This window comes from Zootoca vivipara, chromosome 11, assembly GCF_963506605.1.
Source record: "Zootoca vivipara chromosome 11, rZooViv1.1, whole genome shotgun sequence".
In the NCBI taxonomy this organism is placed as follows: domain Eukaryota; kingdom Metazoa; phylum Chordata; class Lepidosauria; order Squamata; family Lacertidae; genus Zootoca; species Zootoca vivipara.
In genome coordinates this window covers 41,681,133-41,697,749 of record NC_083286.1, presented here as the reverse complement: position 1 = coordinate 41,697,749, position 16,617 = coordinate 41,681,133, and the positions used below count along the sequence as shown (strand labels likewise).

Sequence of the window (16,617 nt, the reverse complement as noted above, 5' to 3'; positions counted from 1 at the left end):
CTGTGCCTCATTGCCTGGAGGCCGTTGTTCTTCGCCACAGGCAACTGTTTAAAATTACAAGGCTGATGGAGGATACAGGAGTCAACCTGCCGAGTGTCCAGACCTTGGCTGTTGTTATTACAATGTATTGTGTCACCGTCTAGAACGCCAGACACAGATCAGCAGCCCACCATGCAAAGAACTGTACAAACACATCATAAAACCCTGGCTTTGGCCCAAGACATTGTGTAAGCATTCTTTGGGAGATGGAAGGGAAGAAAGGGAAGGGGGAAGAGAATAGAAATGTGAAGAATACATAGGCAGCCTTAAAATGCACGATTCCCACTAAATTCCTGCAGCAGTTATGGAACACATTCTCCTAATGCCTTAGCCCACAAACAGGGCTCTTGGGCCTGGCAGGAAGAGGGAGCATGAAGGTATCGTCTTGAGGAGGAGGAGGAGAAATAAGTAGCTGGTAAAGGTCTGTGAATCACTGTTTGCAATCCCCATGACAAGTACAACTGAGGGAAATTGGCATGAGCCACACAGGTTTTCCTCAGAGGTGGACGCAGTTGGAAACTCTGACCGGAAGAGCTTCACAGACTAGATGTAAACCAACGGCTTCCAGGATTTGACCAAAATCACTAAAGGGTATGAAGGAATGTAAGGAACAAGGCAGAGGAAACAGGCTTGGGCCTGCCTGCTTGTTTATTACATTTCTGGACTCCATGGAGGGAAGGCAGGAGAAGCCAGAATATATGGCAAGATCCTATCCAATTTAATCTTCAAAACAACCATCTGAAGCGGATTATAACAAGTCACCCAGAACGCTTCATAAAGGTCACCCAGTAATTTTCATTCCTGGATTTGAACCTGGGTCTCACTAATCCTATTCCAAAACTCTGACCATTGTCCCACACTAGCTTAATTGGAACCGTGTCACAGATTAAGAACTGTGTCATTTGATTGTTAGTATTAGTTTGCGAAAGTGTTAGAAGAGCCAGTGTGGTCAAAGGATGGAGAAGTTGGAACTGGCGGCACATAAATCTCATTTGGTGACTTTTAATTCTAGTATGAAGCGAAGCGAACCAAAAAACAAAAAACCAAGCTCTTGCATTCCCTATTTATCCATTTCAACCCATTAGTAGGTTTATATGCTTCTATGAGTTTGACCAAACTACGGGAGGCAGTGCAAGACAGGAGTGCCTGGCGTGCTATGGTCCATGGGGCCACGAAGAGTCGGACACGACTAAACGACTAAACAACAACATGCTTCTATCAAATCTCTTCTTAGTCATTCATATTCTAAGTTCAAGGACCCCAGTGGTTTTTTGCTTCACCACGTATGGAAGGCATTCTATCATAGCTGCCAAGTTCTCCCTTTTTTAAAGGGAAATTCCCTTATGCTGAATAGGCCTCCTCATGAGAAAAGGAAAAACTTGGCAGCTATGCATTCTATTTTGTTGTTGTTTAGTCGTTTAGTCGTGTCCGACTCTTCGTGACCCCATGGACCATAGCACGCCAGGCACTCCTGTCTTCCACTGCCTCCCGCAGTTTGGTCAAACTCATGTTGGTAGCTTCGAGAATACTGTCCAACCATCTTGTCCTCTGACGTCCCCTCTCCTGCTTATTTTTGTTGCTCAGTTCAATCATTTTTCCAGTTCCAGTCCTCAAGAGGCATTATGATGTCATAGAAACTGGCACAGAGCAAAATCATTGTTATAAAATCCTCTTGTACGAAACTGTAGAAAAGTGCAACTTTAGAGCACAACTATGACTTTCACAATAGAACTTATCAAACTTGCAGCATGTTAACGGGATACTCTTCCAGTTGTTATATTGATTAATCTTTCCCCACTCACCCCACACAGAGAAGGATGATAAAGAAAGGCTATTTTATGGCTCAGTTTGCTAAATAAACCCTCCAGGGGAAGAAACCTAGCCATTTCCCCAACATGCTAATTTTTGTGGGGAACTGAATTGGGCATTACCAAAAACGAATGGAACCAGAGTCATAATTAACCTATCAGAACAGGTGCTGGCTCAGAATATAAATCAGGCGTCCTCAAACCTGGCCCTCCAGATGTTTTGAGACTACAATTCCCATCATCCCTGACCACTGGTCCTGCTAGCTAGGGATCATGGGAGTTGTAGGCCAAAAACATCTGGGGGGCAGAGTTTGAGGAAGCCTGATATAAATGATAAAAATCAAACATACTTCATCACTGGCGAAAAGGAACCCTGCCTGATCAGGAAACGCTCCACAATTATCGCAGCTACTATCTTTTGCTGCCTTCATAACAACCTCAAGCTAATATTATTATCTACCTGTTTCTGATGATGGTGGGAAGGGTGGTTTCAAACTAGTGGATCACATTAGGTCACACACAGCAACTTCGAGTGCCGTAAGCACCAAGCACTAATATTATCCCCACATTACAGATTCGGGCAGGGGTGGTGGTGGTGGCTGGAGGCAGATTGAGAGACGCAAGCTTGTATAAAGTCATATGGGGAAATTATGGATGAGTTGAGATCTGAGCTAGAGATTTCAGCTCAAAGATCATGTAGTTCACAATGGAGACCAGATCTACCACTGCAGACAACCTGGACCTTCTGAGATTACTTATCTTACTGGAGCCTCCAATTCAATCCTCCCCTCCATGGTCTAAAACTCATGGTTGGAGAAACAAACTTAGAGTCGTAAGGACAAATACGCTTGAAGTATGGAAAAGGCCAGTGCAGTAAAGCCCCATTTCCTAATGCTTTTTCAACTCTTTGGCTGTTTATATCAGCTTATCTTTAGAAGTGACACTAACTTTCCCAGACTTGAGGATAATAATTTCAGAATGAGAAGACTGCACATGCATTAGTGGAGATTAGTTATCTAGCATTCCCAGGAAAAGAATATGCAGGATGTCTTTGTTTCATGCAAATGAACAAATTGAGAGCAGCCCTCACAGCAAAAGAAGTTGGCCACCCCTGTTAAACCCTGGCAATGGTTTGCAACCCATTTTAGCGCATGCATTTTAGTTTAGGGGCTGCCATTTTGCCCATTCGAGAGGACATGCGAAAAGAAGACATGTTCCACCTACGTTTCAAATTCTTTCAAGGCATTCAGTTCACCTAAATAATATGCATGCTGCCACTCCCTGTCTCACGGCTCTAACTTCGGGATTCAGATGCGGATCTGATTCCGTACAGCGGATCTGACCCCAACAGTAGCCAATTGCTGTATGCACAGGTTGTTCGTGCATGTAGCTCCCCACCTATACACCCAGCCAACTGTTAAGATATGAACAAGCGACGGAGCATGGAGCAGGGCAGAATCTTGGGGGAAAGGACCAAGAATGAGAGTTCTTTTATATCTGTGCACATCACATCTAGTATGCAAAAGCAGCTCAGACAAGAGTGGCTTAATATATGTAGATACAAATCCCTCGTGCTGTACTTACATTGCTTTCCTGGTTCTTGTTGTTCTTAAGCAGTGTAATTACACAATTATGAATAAAGAAGGCCAGAGTCAGCACCCCTGTAAGCTGAGGAAACAGAGTCCTGAACTCTGGAGAAACAAAAATAAATTATAATTAACAAAATGGCTGCCAACACCACTATAATAGGTACCACTGCTCTCCCACTGTACTGAAATCCTGTGCCTGGTTCTGTGGCCAATTTTAAGGCTCCAGCTGCACCGTATAGGAGAAACCTCAATCACTTTCTTGACTCAATTGGGGGGGGGGAGGGGAAGCATGGTAAAAGAGGAAAGGTAATAGCCAAACACATATCAAACAAGCAGCTTTACCAAATTGCTTTGTTAACACATTTGAGCAAACCACCCATTTGCTGAGTGTTGATGCAGCTCACTGGCAGGAATGAGTACAGTGGAACCTCGGAAGCCAGACGCCTGTAAACTTGAACGTTTTGGCTCCTGAACGATCGAAAACCGGAAGTGATTGTTCCGGTTTTCGAATGATTTTCAGAAGCCGAACGTCCGGCGCGGCTTCCAATTGGCTGCAGGTCGCTCCTGCAGCAAATCAGAAGCCGCGCCTTTTTTGGAAGTCAAACGGACTTCCGGAACGGATTCCGTTCAACTTCCAAGGTACACCTGTACTTTAATTATTTTAGGGTTAAGGAAGGAAGCATGCAGCCTTAAGGCTCAAAATAAACCCTGTTTTGTCATTGCATCTGAGCAAGGCCTGAATCTGCTCTGACTGTTGAGAACGTCTAAAACAGGCATCCCCAAACTGCGGCCCTCCAGATGTTTTGGCCTACAACTCCCATGATCCCTAGCTAACAGGACCAGTGGTCAGGGATTATGGGAATTGTAGTCCAAAACATCTGGAGGGCCGAAGTTTGGGGATGCCTGGTCTAAAATAAAGTTATCTCCAGTATAGTGAAAAATGAAATGCCGAATTCAGTAGCGCAGGAAGTAAAATAAGGAACTACTGAAGCAGGGATTAAAGCACTTCTTTTCAATATAACTTGAAAGCTTATTGTCAGGTCTCACAAAATTTTATGAATGGTGTGTGTGTGTGTGTGTCTAGTATACAACATGTGCAATACCAATGCTCTAACATGACTGTTTTTGTTGGGTATATTGATCAGATGTTACAAAAAAGCAGCAGCAGTATTGGCACAAAGTCTTGAAAGCGGTCTAATTTTTAGGATGTGGTGTTCAAAACTACTTTCAGGAATTGCAACGAAGACTTGAAGGATGCCAGAAAACTGAATTCTTTAATTCTGTGCCATGAGATCAATAATGGTCTTTGGATACACATGTTTTCTCATATGCCCTTCTGAATATTGAAACCACTAGAGGAAAGTGATTTGATATCCTGGGTTACTTTCAAAAACTCTGGGAAACACTTCTGTATGTTATGAAGGGAACATCAATGAGGAGAGAATGCATTGAACCAACGTCAATTCCTGATCTTGGGCAGAGGAGGACTTTTGTGTTCAATTCCCCCCCCCCCCGGGTTTGAATACCATCCACTCACATTGCCACAATGTGTTGGTGATTAACATCAAACTGAGTCGGTACACCATGAGGCTCTTAATCTCAGGGTTGTGGGTTTGAGTCCCACGTAGTGCAAAATATTCTTGCTTTGCAAGGGGTTGGACTAGATGACCCTCGTGGTCCCTTCCAGCTCTACAATTCTATGATTCTATTAAATTAGTGACAGGAAAGGGGAAATTTCTTATGGACCTGACACTTTGTATATTTTAAATATAAAGCCTTGTATTCCTTTTACAGTCATACCTCGGTTTAAGTACGCCTCGGTTTGAGTATTTTCAGTTTAAGTATTCCGCGGACCTGTCTGGAACGTATTAATCCACTTTCCATTACTTTCAATGGGAAAGTTCGCTTCAGGTTAAGTACGCTTCAGGTTAAGTGTGGACTTCCAGAACCAATTACACTTCATACCTCAGGTTAAGTACGCTTCAGGTTGAGTACTCCGCGGACCCGTCTGAAACAGATTAATCCACTTTCCATTACTTTCAATGGGAAAGTTCGCTTCAGGTTAAGTACAGACTTCCGGAACCAATTGTGTTTGTAAACCGAGGTACCACTGTACAGTCGTACCTCGGGTTACGACCACCTCGGGTTGCGAACAATTCGGGTTACAAACTCCGTAAACCCGGAAGTATTTTTTACCGCACGCACGTCCCGCGCATGCGCAAAATGGCGGTTCGGGTCACGTTCGGGTTACGAACTTTTCGGGTTACGAACTGCGACCCGGAACAGATCGTGTTCGTAACCCGAGGTATTACTGTATAAGCAGAATGTCTAACTTACATTCTTCCTCCAATATGGTGGTCCAAGGCAGCATTTTTTTAAAAGCATATATTCGGTATAACTCCCTTTACTGTCTCTGTTCTATTTACCACTCTGAACACACCGTTCAATCTACATGATTGAACAAATGGGTTCAGGATGGGATATAATCAGTTTTGGCAAATGGGAGAGGCGCCAGAGAAATGCCTTCCAATAAGCATTTGTGCCCTATATTGGATTAGCTTGCTGCTTTTGATGTGAGCTGCAGAAGGTCATTTGATTCAGAGTTCCTGCTGTTTCTCTGTCCTTGCTCAAATGCGATAAAGCTCTGTCCTGGCACTTATTACTGTAAGGAGATGGCTCCTCTTAAGAAAATACAATGCACATCTGTCTCCAGGACACTATATTCCTAATTGCCCTTGGAAGTTTTCCCTTCTTCTTGATTACCAACAAACACATACCAGGGAAAACATGTTTTGTTTAGCCTACTTTAAATTCAACTTTTCTGTCCTAAAAGTAAGAATCAGCCAAATGGATTTGTAACCGCTCATTACGGTCTGCGTCATATTATTCCTCCCCACTCCACCGCCTGTAAAATGACACCAATTCAGGCATGGGAATGTTGAAGTTCAGAAATTGGTAGGCAACAGCAAAACACTAACCCTGAGTGTAAGGGTCTCTATGGAGGATGGGTGGAACAAAATTATTATGTAGTTGCTGCACAATTTTATTTTATTTTAAACAAAGCACTTCTATCACAAGGAAATAGCATTCCTCCAGGAAAACCCAGTTTGCATGTTGCGAAAATATGATTCCATCACCGCAAGAGTGTTCTGCTATGGTTATGGTTGTTGAAATTTGACTGCATGAGTGGTTAGTGACAGCCAATACAAGCTTTGAGAGGGGGATGCTGATCAATGGAGAAAAAATGTCAACAGGTTTACTAAACTTTAAGCCATGGGTAGGCAAACTAAGGCCTGGGGGCCGGATCCGGCCCAATCACCTTCTAAATCTGGTCCATGGACAGTCCGGGAATCAGCACATTTTTACATAAGTAGAATGTGTCCTTTTATTTAAAATGCATCTCTGGGTTATTTGTGGGGCATAGGAATTTGTTCATCCCCCCCCCCAACACACGAAAAAATAGTCCGGTCCTCCACAAGGTCTGAGGGACAGCCGGCCCCCTGCTGAAAAAGTTTGCTGACCCCTGCTTTAAACACTTGAACAGCCACAAATTTATCAACTTTTTTTTAAAAAAAAATCCCAACTTGCACATGTATTTTTAACGTTCAGAAGTTGTGTTTCATGTTTTAACCATCAATAATCTTAATCCCCTTGTTTTTTGTGCTTCTTGGTGAGTGCCACCTTTCCATTTCTCATTTAACAGCCAAAAACACCAAGTAGTTTATTCTTCTCACTACCCAATTCATATTATGTACCTTTTAAAAATTATGTTTTTTACTGCTGAGTAACAGAAATATAATTTTGCGGCTAAACGTTTCTTTGCTGTACAGTTGGGCACTGGAGTGCTCATCTAGCTCCTTCAACAAATGCCATAACCATTTTGCAGACTTGCTTTTGGGGGGGGGAGTTATTACATCTGGCAAAGCGTTTTGGCAGAAATACTAAGTATATACGGTACTTGAGTATAAGCTGACCCGAATATAAGCCGAGGAACCTAATTTTACCTCAAAAAACCTGGGAAAACTTATTGACTCGAGTATAAGCCGAGGGTGGGAAATGCAGCAGCTACTGGTAAATTTCAAAAATAAAAATAAATACCGTCCTATGTCTTTCCCGGCTGCTGGCTGCGGGGAGAAGCGGCGAGGAAGGATCCCTTCCTCACCGCTTCTCCCTCCCCGCCACCTCGCACAAAGCAGGCATAGGACAGGGGTTCGGAGAGTCGCAGCGCAGCGCTTCTCAGAACCCCCGGTCCTGTGCCTTTCTCCGCCGCTGCCCGCCTGCCTCACTCGAGTATAAGCCAAGGGTGGTTTTTCAGCACATTTTTTGTGCTGAAAAAGTAGGCTTATACTTGAGTTTATACAGTAAACCAGGCATCCCCAAACTGCGGCCCTCCAGATGTTTTGGCCCACAATTCCCATGATCCCTAGCTAACAGGACCATGATCCCTAGCTAACAGGATCAGTGGTCAGGGAAGAGGGGAATTGTAGCCCAAAACATCTGGAGGGCCGAAGTTTGGGGATGCCTGCAGTAAACAAACCCGAGCTTTGAGAATGGCTGAATGCGAGGACAATTTTGCAGCTCAATGGTATACTTTTTTCAATGGACAAGGTGGTTGTGGGATTCCACCATCCACCCAGGGGACTCTGTGGACTGATCCTGCTGGAATAAGTAAGAGGCATTGTTTTTCTACTCATGAAATGAACCAAGATTGTTCTCCCCCTACATTTGTATTGTGAAAATGATGTACCATGGGTTGCAGGGTTATTTAAATAAATGGTTTAAAACATTAAAGAACAACAACAATAACAACCACCCAGAAATACGATTTTTAAAAGACTGTCCAACAAAATGCCTGTATTTTTTGGGGGGGGGGGGGCTAGGAAATTTACGCAGAAAAATCTGCCATCAAGACTACTATTCTAACTCCCCCCCCCCTTTTATATACCGGTATATTGTTGCCATAGTCTAGTGGCTGTGCAGATTGTGTCCAATGTGCTCTTTCCGTTTCATAAAAATGGGTAGAAACATGAGGTAACTGCCTTGCCTGCTTCAGATTCAGGGACGGCTGTTGAAAGATGAGCCACCTTGCCCACCCACGATCCAACAGAATGCCAGGGGTGAACTTGCAAAAGTTTGTAGGACTGGTCTGATTAAAGTTTTTTTAAAAAATCTGGATTCACCAAACTGCAGTTTGCTTGCTTGACATCTGCTCCAATTCACAAACAATTCATCAAAGCCGCATCGTTCTCTCTAGCCCTCTTCCCTCCACCCGCTACCCTGCTCTGTTTGGATAAACCATGCAGACTATAAACAGATTAAGTGTGCCAGTAAACAGCAAAATCCGAGCAGTGTTTTCTGACGAAGGACATCTGGAGGCCTGTCAGGGAACAGCTTTGTGCTGCATGCTAAATCAAGCTAAGCTGAAATCGATGCAGCTGCACTCGCAGGTAAAATGAAATCTCTCATGTATGAATATGCATATGGCACAAACTGGACCATCTCCACGGAGTTTGCATGCCAGACAGAACTGTGGCCCGCACGAGCTATTTGTCTGCAACTGTATTTGTTATCTGTTTTGTCCCTGAGGCATCTTTTCTATTTGGATCTTTACCAAGGAGGACCAAGAGGAGTGCACATCTCTCTAGCAGCGCAAATGGTTTTTCCTATCCCTGCTGTCAAATTAAAGTTCAATCACTTCGTATTTCATTGTTTGGAGGGGAAATGATGTTTACCACAAAGATCAGCCATTGACTAGGAGACCTTTTTTAGCGCCATTATTTACACTATTATAAGGGATGGGAGATGAGGGGAGAAACATTTTCCAAACCACAAATCCGGAATCTCGGCGTGGACTCCTTACAAAGTTGCATATGCTTTGCATTATAGCAAGCAGGAACTCTTTTTTCTTTGCATGAGAAATGACCTTAGCTTTATGAATTTTGTCCATCGCCTATAAAAAATATACCAAAAAAGGAATACAGAACCATATTAGGTCCTGCCATCTGTACTGAAGCACTTAAAGCTGCGGGACTCACTGTTACATGGGGCAGTAATAAATCTGGCCCAGTTTTGTAATACTCTATTTCTCTAAATGGTGGTATGTTACAAAATCGTGCAACTTAAATTATAAAACAGGACATGACTGACAAAAAAAATGGGTCACTGTAACTCCTTTTTTCTACATGGTAAGCTCAACAAATCAGTATTTCAAGTTTCTCCTGAAAAGGAGAAAGTATTTTTGACAGGTTAATTTATGCTGCACCCTGAGCTTCGCACAGGGGGGGAGCAGTTTATGATAACTGGAAGTTTAACTTTCCATTTCAATGGGAGGGGCTGAAAGAAAGCGAGTTGCTTAGTGAGTTCATAGCATTTGAGCTGGGAGCTCACATTATGAGGTCACTAAATTACATCAGCTCTTGCAAGTGCACTGCCTAACGGACAACGATTGTGAGCTTTCTGCCTCCCTATCAACTGAAACCATAAAAAAGAGGCGGTTGTATTGGTGGGATAATAAATGCCACATATTTAACCTTGCTATGTGCACACGGTTGCCTCTGAATTGGCCACCATGGGGCAACTGCCTGCGTGAAGATAGCCCCTTAGCATTCCTTCCTATATTGAGAGAGACACACAAGAGAGAAAGACGGGAAACAGGAATACTGAAAGTAGATTAGAGAAAGCATTTGTTAAATAGTATTTTAACTGTTGTAAAGTTTATACATAATAGAACAAAGGCATGCAGTGCTTTCTCTCTCTCCTCAACAGCTGCAGCCCCGTGGCCTTCAGGGAGTCGGGCTAGCCTGCTTCTGTCCTGGCTCACTCTCCAAGTAAACTGAGTGGGAGGACTCCAGAAAAATAACTTGTGGAACATGTTCATATACTAATTTCTACCCTCTTTAGAACACTGAAATAAATAATAATAATAATAATAATAACAACAACAATGTATATGTGTGAGAGAGATAAGAGAAATCAACCTGGGGATATGAGAGAATTATTTCCCTCATGTATTCCATCCCATCACAGAGTGGGTTGAGGGGGGAAAGGGCTTTTCTTTTTCCTGAGAGACCCAGTGTAGTATACTGACTAGATTGGGCAGAGTAATGGATTATAGGAGCAGAGGAAACAACTTCAACTTCCCACTCAGCCATGAAGCCTACCAGGCGAGCATGGGCCAGTCATCATCTCTCAGACTAACCTACCTTACAGGTTTGTTTTGAGGATAAAAAGGCATTGGGGGGGGGGGGAGAAACCATATATGCCACTCTGAGTTACTTGGTAGAAGAGCAGGACAAAAATATAAGACAGCAAACTGTACCTATCCATCAGCTATCTCAAAACTAGATTTCATGTGGTGTTTTGTGTGGGGCTCACACTTAAGAAGATAAGAAACTCTCCTTGCTCACAGCCAGCCGTACCTACAGTCTGGTTTCCCCAAGTGGCCCTGTTTAAAACATTTCTTCCTATAATACCTTTCAAATTAACATAGCTCTTTTCCTCCCTTCCTTAGAGGAACTCTGCTATTTACCTCAAAAATTTTATACTGCTAATTGTAAGGGGGGGGGAACTTGCTCAAATCTGTAAAAATGCACACACACACCTCAACCAAACACATAATCTAACCCATGACTTGATATCCTGCTGGTAGTTCCTTAAGTTCCTTAGTTCCTTAGTCTCAGGATCAACTGCCCATTTTGCCTTCTTAGCAAGAGCACCCCAGTTGTGGAATGCCCTTCCTCTGAAGACTAGAAGGGCACCAGCTTCCTCAAACCAAGGCAGATGACGAGTCCATGTAGCTTAGTAATGTCTTAACTGACTAGCAGCAGCTTTCTAGGGTTTCAGACAGGGCACATCCCTACCCCTACCTGGAAATGCCACGGACTCAACCAGGGACCTTCTGCATTCAAAGCACATGCTCTCTCTCACTGAGCTATGGCCCTTCCCTTCATTGTGATTTGGTGCACCATACACAGCATAGCTTTTGGCGCTCCCTGAATACCTGCTTTTTGTGCAGGCTTTTAAGACGTCAATATTAGCCTCTGTAGTGAGAAGACAACATATGTGATGTTTATTATTATTATTATTATTATTATTATTATTATTATTATTATTATTAATGTATGTATCTGCAGCAGGTGTTTTTGACAGAAGTACAGGATGCAAGTTTTACAGATAAACAAACTTATGACAATGGCATTTGCGGGGAGACGATGTTGGAACAGAATTAGTTCCGTTCACTAGAACATGGATAGGGACTTATACGATATTTTCCACATCTGTTCTTCTGTGGAGGAAAGCTGTGTTGGGAACAGTCGCCCAAAGTTCTCTTTGGGTTTATGACGAATGATCTACTGTGACTTGGAGAAGAGCTGTACTGTTCTCTAAAGCAAATGCATTACTGGGGTGGGGTGGGGTGGGGCTGAACCCCTTTGAAATTCATTGGGGAGTGGGTAGAAAGGGTGTTTCTACTTCCCCTAGCAAGAATTAATTGTTAGCAACTGACATAACGATTCCCCAGGCGAAAAGAGTACCTAATTCTAATCAGACACCAGGTGAGGAAAACAAGTTCTTCGGAGCTCTTTTTTTGGCAGCGGAATGAGACTCCTAGTGAAGGTGGAAGGAGGCCCTCCCTTATGCCTCATTACAAGCCTTTTGGATGAAGAAAAAGAGGCTAATGGCCTCAAGAGCATTTTGACTAGTGCCAATGCAAGCTCCAGGTGCTAGCAAGCTGGGAAAGTCAATCCACCTACATCCTAGGCATCACTATGGGCAAGAAGGTTAATAGGGCTAGTTGGTCCCACACAGCTAGAGGCCTGGATCACAGAAAAGGGGGAGAGGACAGCCCTTGTTCCACCTGATGCCCTTCCTGAATTGAGACTGTGTCAAATGAGGAAATGAATTCTCTACCCATTCAAAGACCGTAGTCAATCCCTCTCCCCTCCATCTCCTTTGGCAGAACTGAAAAGCTGAAGGAGAGGAAAAGCCATATACGGATGCAGGTGTGAGAGCAAACCAGGTGGGGCCTGTTGGGGGGGGGATTCTGGTGGCCTGGTGTTTGCAGGGCTGGTGCAAGCAAAGTGCTTAAGAGCATAAATGAAAGAGCACTTGATGGTGGGAGGGGAAGTTTCAGTCATGAAACTTGCTTGGTGGCCTTAGTCAAACCTCAATTGCTTACACTAAAATTATTGCACCTGTAATAGGGGTTGATCATACCAGCCCACCTGACAGGCTTGTTGTAAGGATTATGCAACAAGAATTGCACTAGGTAAAGGTGTAAAAAATTTTTCTTAACTACTACTGTTATTCTTGAGATCAGCCATCACAGAATGATATTGGGTCCAATAAATTATAATCAAGGATGGGAAAGCTGTGGTCCCAATACTGCTGCACTCCAATTTCCATCACCTCCAGCCACTATGGCCAAGGGCCTGGGTGTTGGGAGTTGGAGTCCAACAACACCCGGAGCGTCCCCATTTTATTTAAAGGCTTCATTTAAAATATTTAAACTGCATGGCATGCTTGAGTATTTTGCTCCTTGGTTAATGGCTCTTATAAATTGCAAATGACCAGTGCATAAATGGTCACCTACACCCTTTTGTTCCAACTCAATCTACATTTCTTGCAATTAATTCCAAAAGTGATATAGTATCCTGCACTGTACTGGTAACCAACAGTTTCAAGAGGAATCATATACAGGGGCCGAAGAATACTTTCGAAACCACTTTCATCTTATCAAATGATTAAAATGGAGTGTTTTAAAGTCCATACTTGTCAAGGTCGCTTCTGGCTACTCTTGAGAAACGATTTCCAAAGTCATTCTGTCTTTAAGACTTTTATTGTGCCTGATATATACAGTGCAATACAGTTTCAAGAAAACATGTCTGCTCAGTCTGACGAAGATTCCCCTAATGCCCCTTGTCTGCTCTTGGCCCAGCATAACAACCGTGGGACTCTGAACCTCCTCCCCTTACGTTTACGTGCTCTGGAATGTCTCAATTCAGGCGCGAACTTGAAAGGGCGGGCCATCTCACAGTTCTCCCTCCCCCTCCCCCTGAGTGTCCATCTCAGATTGCAGTAACGGCTCTAGGATGCTGTCTGAGCCTTGGTGCCTCTCCAGTTCGATAGTCAGGGAATGTTCACTGCTATAACATCCCCTGACAATACTGACGGCTGTTTTATATATATATAAATATATATAAAATAAAATTTACCTGGTACAAAATATGTGGTTGATTTAAACCAGTCAAATTCTAAATGGAATCCCAAGAGAGCAGCTTTCACAGTAACGAGGATAACTAGGTAGATGACTGAAACGGTACCTGCAATAAGGGATGGGGGGGAAACCACAAGTTACTCAGATACATTTAAATTAAGTAGGGGCAGAAGTGTTGTTTTTCGATCTCTAGCTTGGACCAACCCAAAACAGCTCCCCTGCCTCCGATACTTCCCTCTTCACTTGCCCTCTTCTGTGTTTTGTTTTTCACTTGCAAATCAGCTTTGAGGTTAATGCAACCGAGATAAAATTATTCAGCCAGGTTCAAACAAGAGAATACATGGAGGGGGGGGTCAGAAAATCATGTTAATGCAAGTTTACTTGATTTCTCTTTTTTTAATGGCTGCTCCAAATCTAAGAAATTTGGAGAGAATTTAGAGAAAATAACAGAATTCCTGAATGAAATTTATAAACCATGAAGTTCTGGGAAATGAATTTCCTGAAGAGCAAAGGATAAATAAAAAAAAACTGGTTGCCATTAAACACAAGCTTCTTGCATTAAAAAGGTACTGGAAGAGCGACGTGCCCCTCTTCCAGCAGCCTATTTAGCAGGGCAGGTCGAAGAGAAAGAGTAACCCTACCTACTTTTGGCATTGGCTCTGCCCACTGCTGCCTTCAGTCTTGCCCACCATGAGTATGCACTCCCTGACAGAAAACAACCCTCAACAGAAAAAAGATTGCCCACCCATGTTTTACACTTTATAAAAGACATTGGGAGAGATCTGATCACAGATCTGTTGTGTAATGTGTAGCCTGGCCCTCAGTTCAGGGAAAATGATGAAATATTAACTAAACAATTAAGTGAAAACAGTCTTGTGGTAACTGTGAGGCATTCTGCCCCGACACAGCCTGTACAAATCATTGCTTACCTAAGACATTGAATTTGGCAAAGAAAGAGGGAGACTTGAAATTCAATAGCAGAACAAGGATGCCCAAGTAAAGAGGGACCGTTTTCGATTTGCTCCACAGCTGTTCAAATTCCTCAAATCCTGAATCACCGGTAGAAGCAAACGTCCAGGTTCTGTTTCCTGGCACTTCCTTGCCCGCATCACCTGGGCAGATTACTGTAGAACCAAAAGGGAAACAAGCAGTGGTTTACTTCAAGGAAAGCATAACAAGGAGGGGAAATCAGAGCCTATACATCAAAATGAGTAAGATGCCTACTGTGGTGTGACTAAGGGATAAATAGAGCGACCCACTTGGGTTCACCATTTAAGGCAGCCAGTGGCTCTCCAAATCTTGGACTGCAGTTCCCATCATTCCAGACCACTGGCTATGCTACCTGGGGCTGATGGGAACTCGAGTCCAACAGCATTTAGAGTGTCACAGATTCCACATCTGTAATTTAGGGAAACAGCTGGCCGTTTTGGCTGCATGTTGTCTCTTCACACTCACCCACAACCTTCACCACTTTGCAGAAAACAATATAAGGAATATCTATGGACTTTGCTTTTCTAAGAAGACATAGAGAAAGTCTGCTCTTCTGCGAGGGGCAGCCATTCTGCATTAAATCAGCAGCATGCCGTGAAATTTTTCATAAGGGAACAGTTAGGGCCAGAGGTGCCAACTTGAGAGGGCAATTGGGGAGGGGGGGCGACATCACACGTGTGACATTGCGACACCCCAAAGTTGCACACGTGAGCATCACATCTGCCTTCCTGGGCTTAGGTAGCTCCCTAAGCAGCTCCCTAAGAAGCTACCTGGGCTTTGGGATGGAGGGTTTAATACTAATTTACCAGCAACATTAGGGGAATAGCTAATCCACTGACCACATGCCACTGCATTAAACCACACACCCCTGACATCATCCATTCTCAAAATTCCACATGTGCCCCTGGACCCAAAAAAGTTGGCAACTATTGGTATACAGCATTCACATGTCAGTGTAATTTCTTCCTGGACTACAGATTGCTGACATGTGAACATGCCAAAAAAAGGGAGCCAACACACAGTTTAAGGGCCTTTTTAAAATTAAGATGCTGACTCAATAGGTACCCTGAACAGGTTTGTGTTTTGCGTGAGGCTATGCCCAGGCTTGCGCTTCGGGGAGGTCACTTCAGTGCTGCTAATGCAGCGGTTTGACTTTCTGCCCCAGAGGCACACCCCACGGTCTCTTGAAACAGCAGGATGCCAAGCATACAGAGGTAAACACCAGGGAGGGGTTTCAGTACTGCTCACCTGCACATTCCTTTGGCTCATTCAATCTGTCCCCACCCACTTTAGATGTGATTGATTCAGATTAAGGTTAAAGCACTCTAACTTGCTATTGTCGTGTGACCTTAGTCAGTGACCTGTGAAGTGCAAGATTACCATTTCTGGGGTCTGATGCAAGCAGCTGTCAGTAGCAAACAGCTGTGATTTATGTGCAGAGCATGGTCTAACTAAGTATTCTGTGGAATTTTCCTAGAGCAAATCTTTTCATCCCACACTGGCTGCATGCCAAGCCGGTTACAATGCCCTTAAGCACAAAGGATTCGGTCATGTTTCAGAAAAGCCAATGGACACAACCGAGTCATCAGTGTTATTTTTGCAAGTCTGTTTACTCTCCATTGTCTGCATAATAGTTACTCTTTTGAGAGAAAGTTGACAGTACTGCTGTAATTCACATGAAACTCTTTTCTGGAATGAGGGGGAGGGGAGTGACAAACTGATTATTATTTGTCACACAGGTTTTGACACAAACACAGAACCCTATAAATTATGTTTTTGGAAGTTACTTTTTGTAATCAGGATGTGGTTTTTAAATGAACCTGGGAAAGAAACTTCTGCAACATTTTACTATTTTCAGCCAATTTTATTTTTGGTTAATGTTAGTCATTCAGGATAGACCTAACTACTGCATAAAATCTCTTGGAAATGTATCCCTCTGATTCTAAAAGTATTTTATTCTTTTTTAACTATCACTTTT

The 16,617-nt window shown here is 43.3% G+C and overlaps 1 protein-coding gene across 2 annotated transcripts in view; it reads right to left on the bottom strand.

The window, feature by feature from the left end:
- Positions 1 to 16,617, bottom strand: part of SLC38A9 (solute carrier family 38 member 9) — a 53,055-nt gene that overhangs the window by 21,100 nt on the left and 15,338 nt on the right. For both annotated transcript variants that reach the window (XM_035100454.2, XM_035100455.2), the window contains 3 exons: positions 14,579 to 14,773; positions 13,648 to 13,755; positions 3,432 to 3,538 (listed from right to left, as the gene is read on the bottom strand). In XM_035100454.2, coding sequence (XP_034956345.1) covers positions 3,432 to 3,538; positions 13,648 to 13,755; positions 14,579 to 14,773 — 410 coding nt within the window. The remainder of the gene's footprint in view (positions 1 to 3,431; positions 3,539 to 13,647; positions 13,756 to 14,578; positions 14,774 to 16,617) is intronic.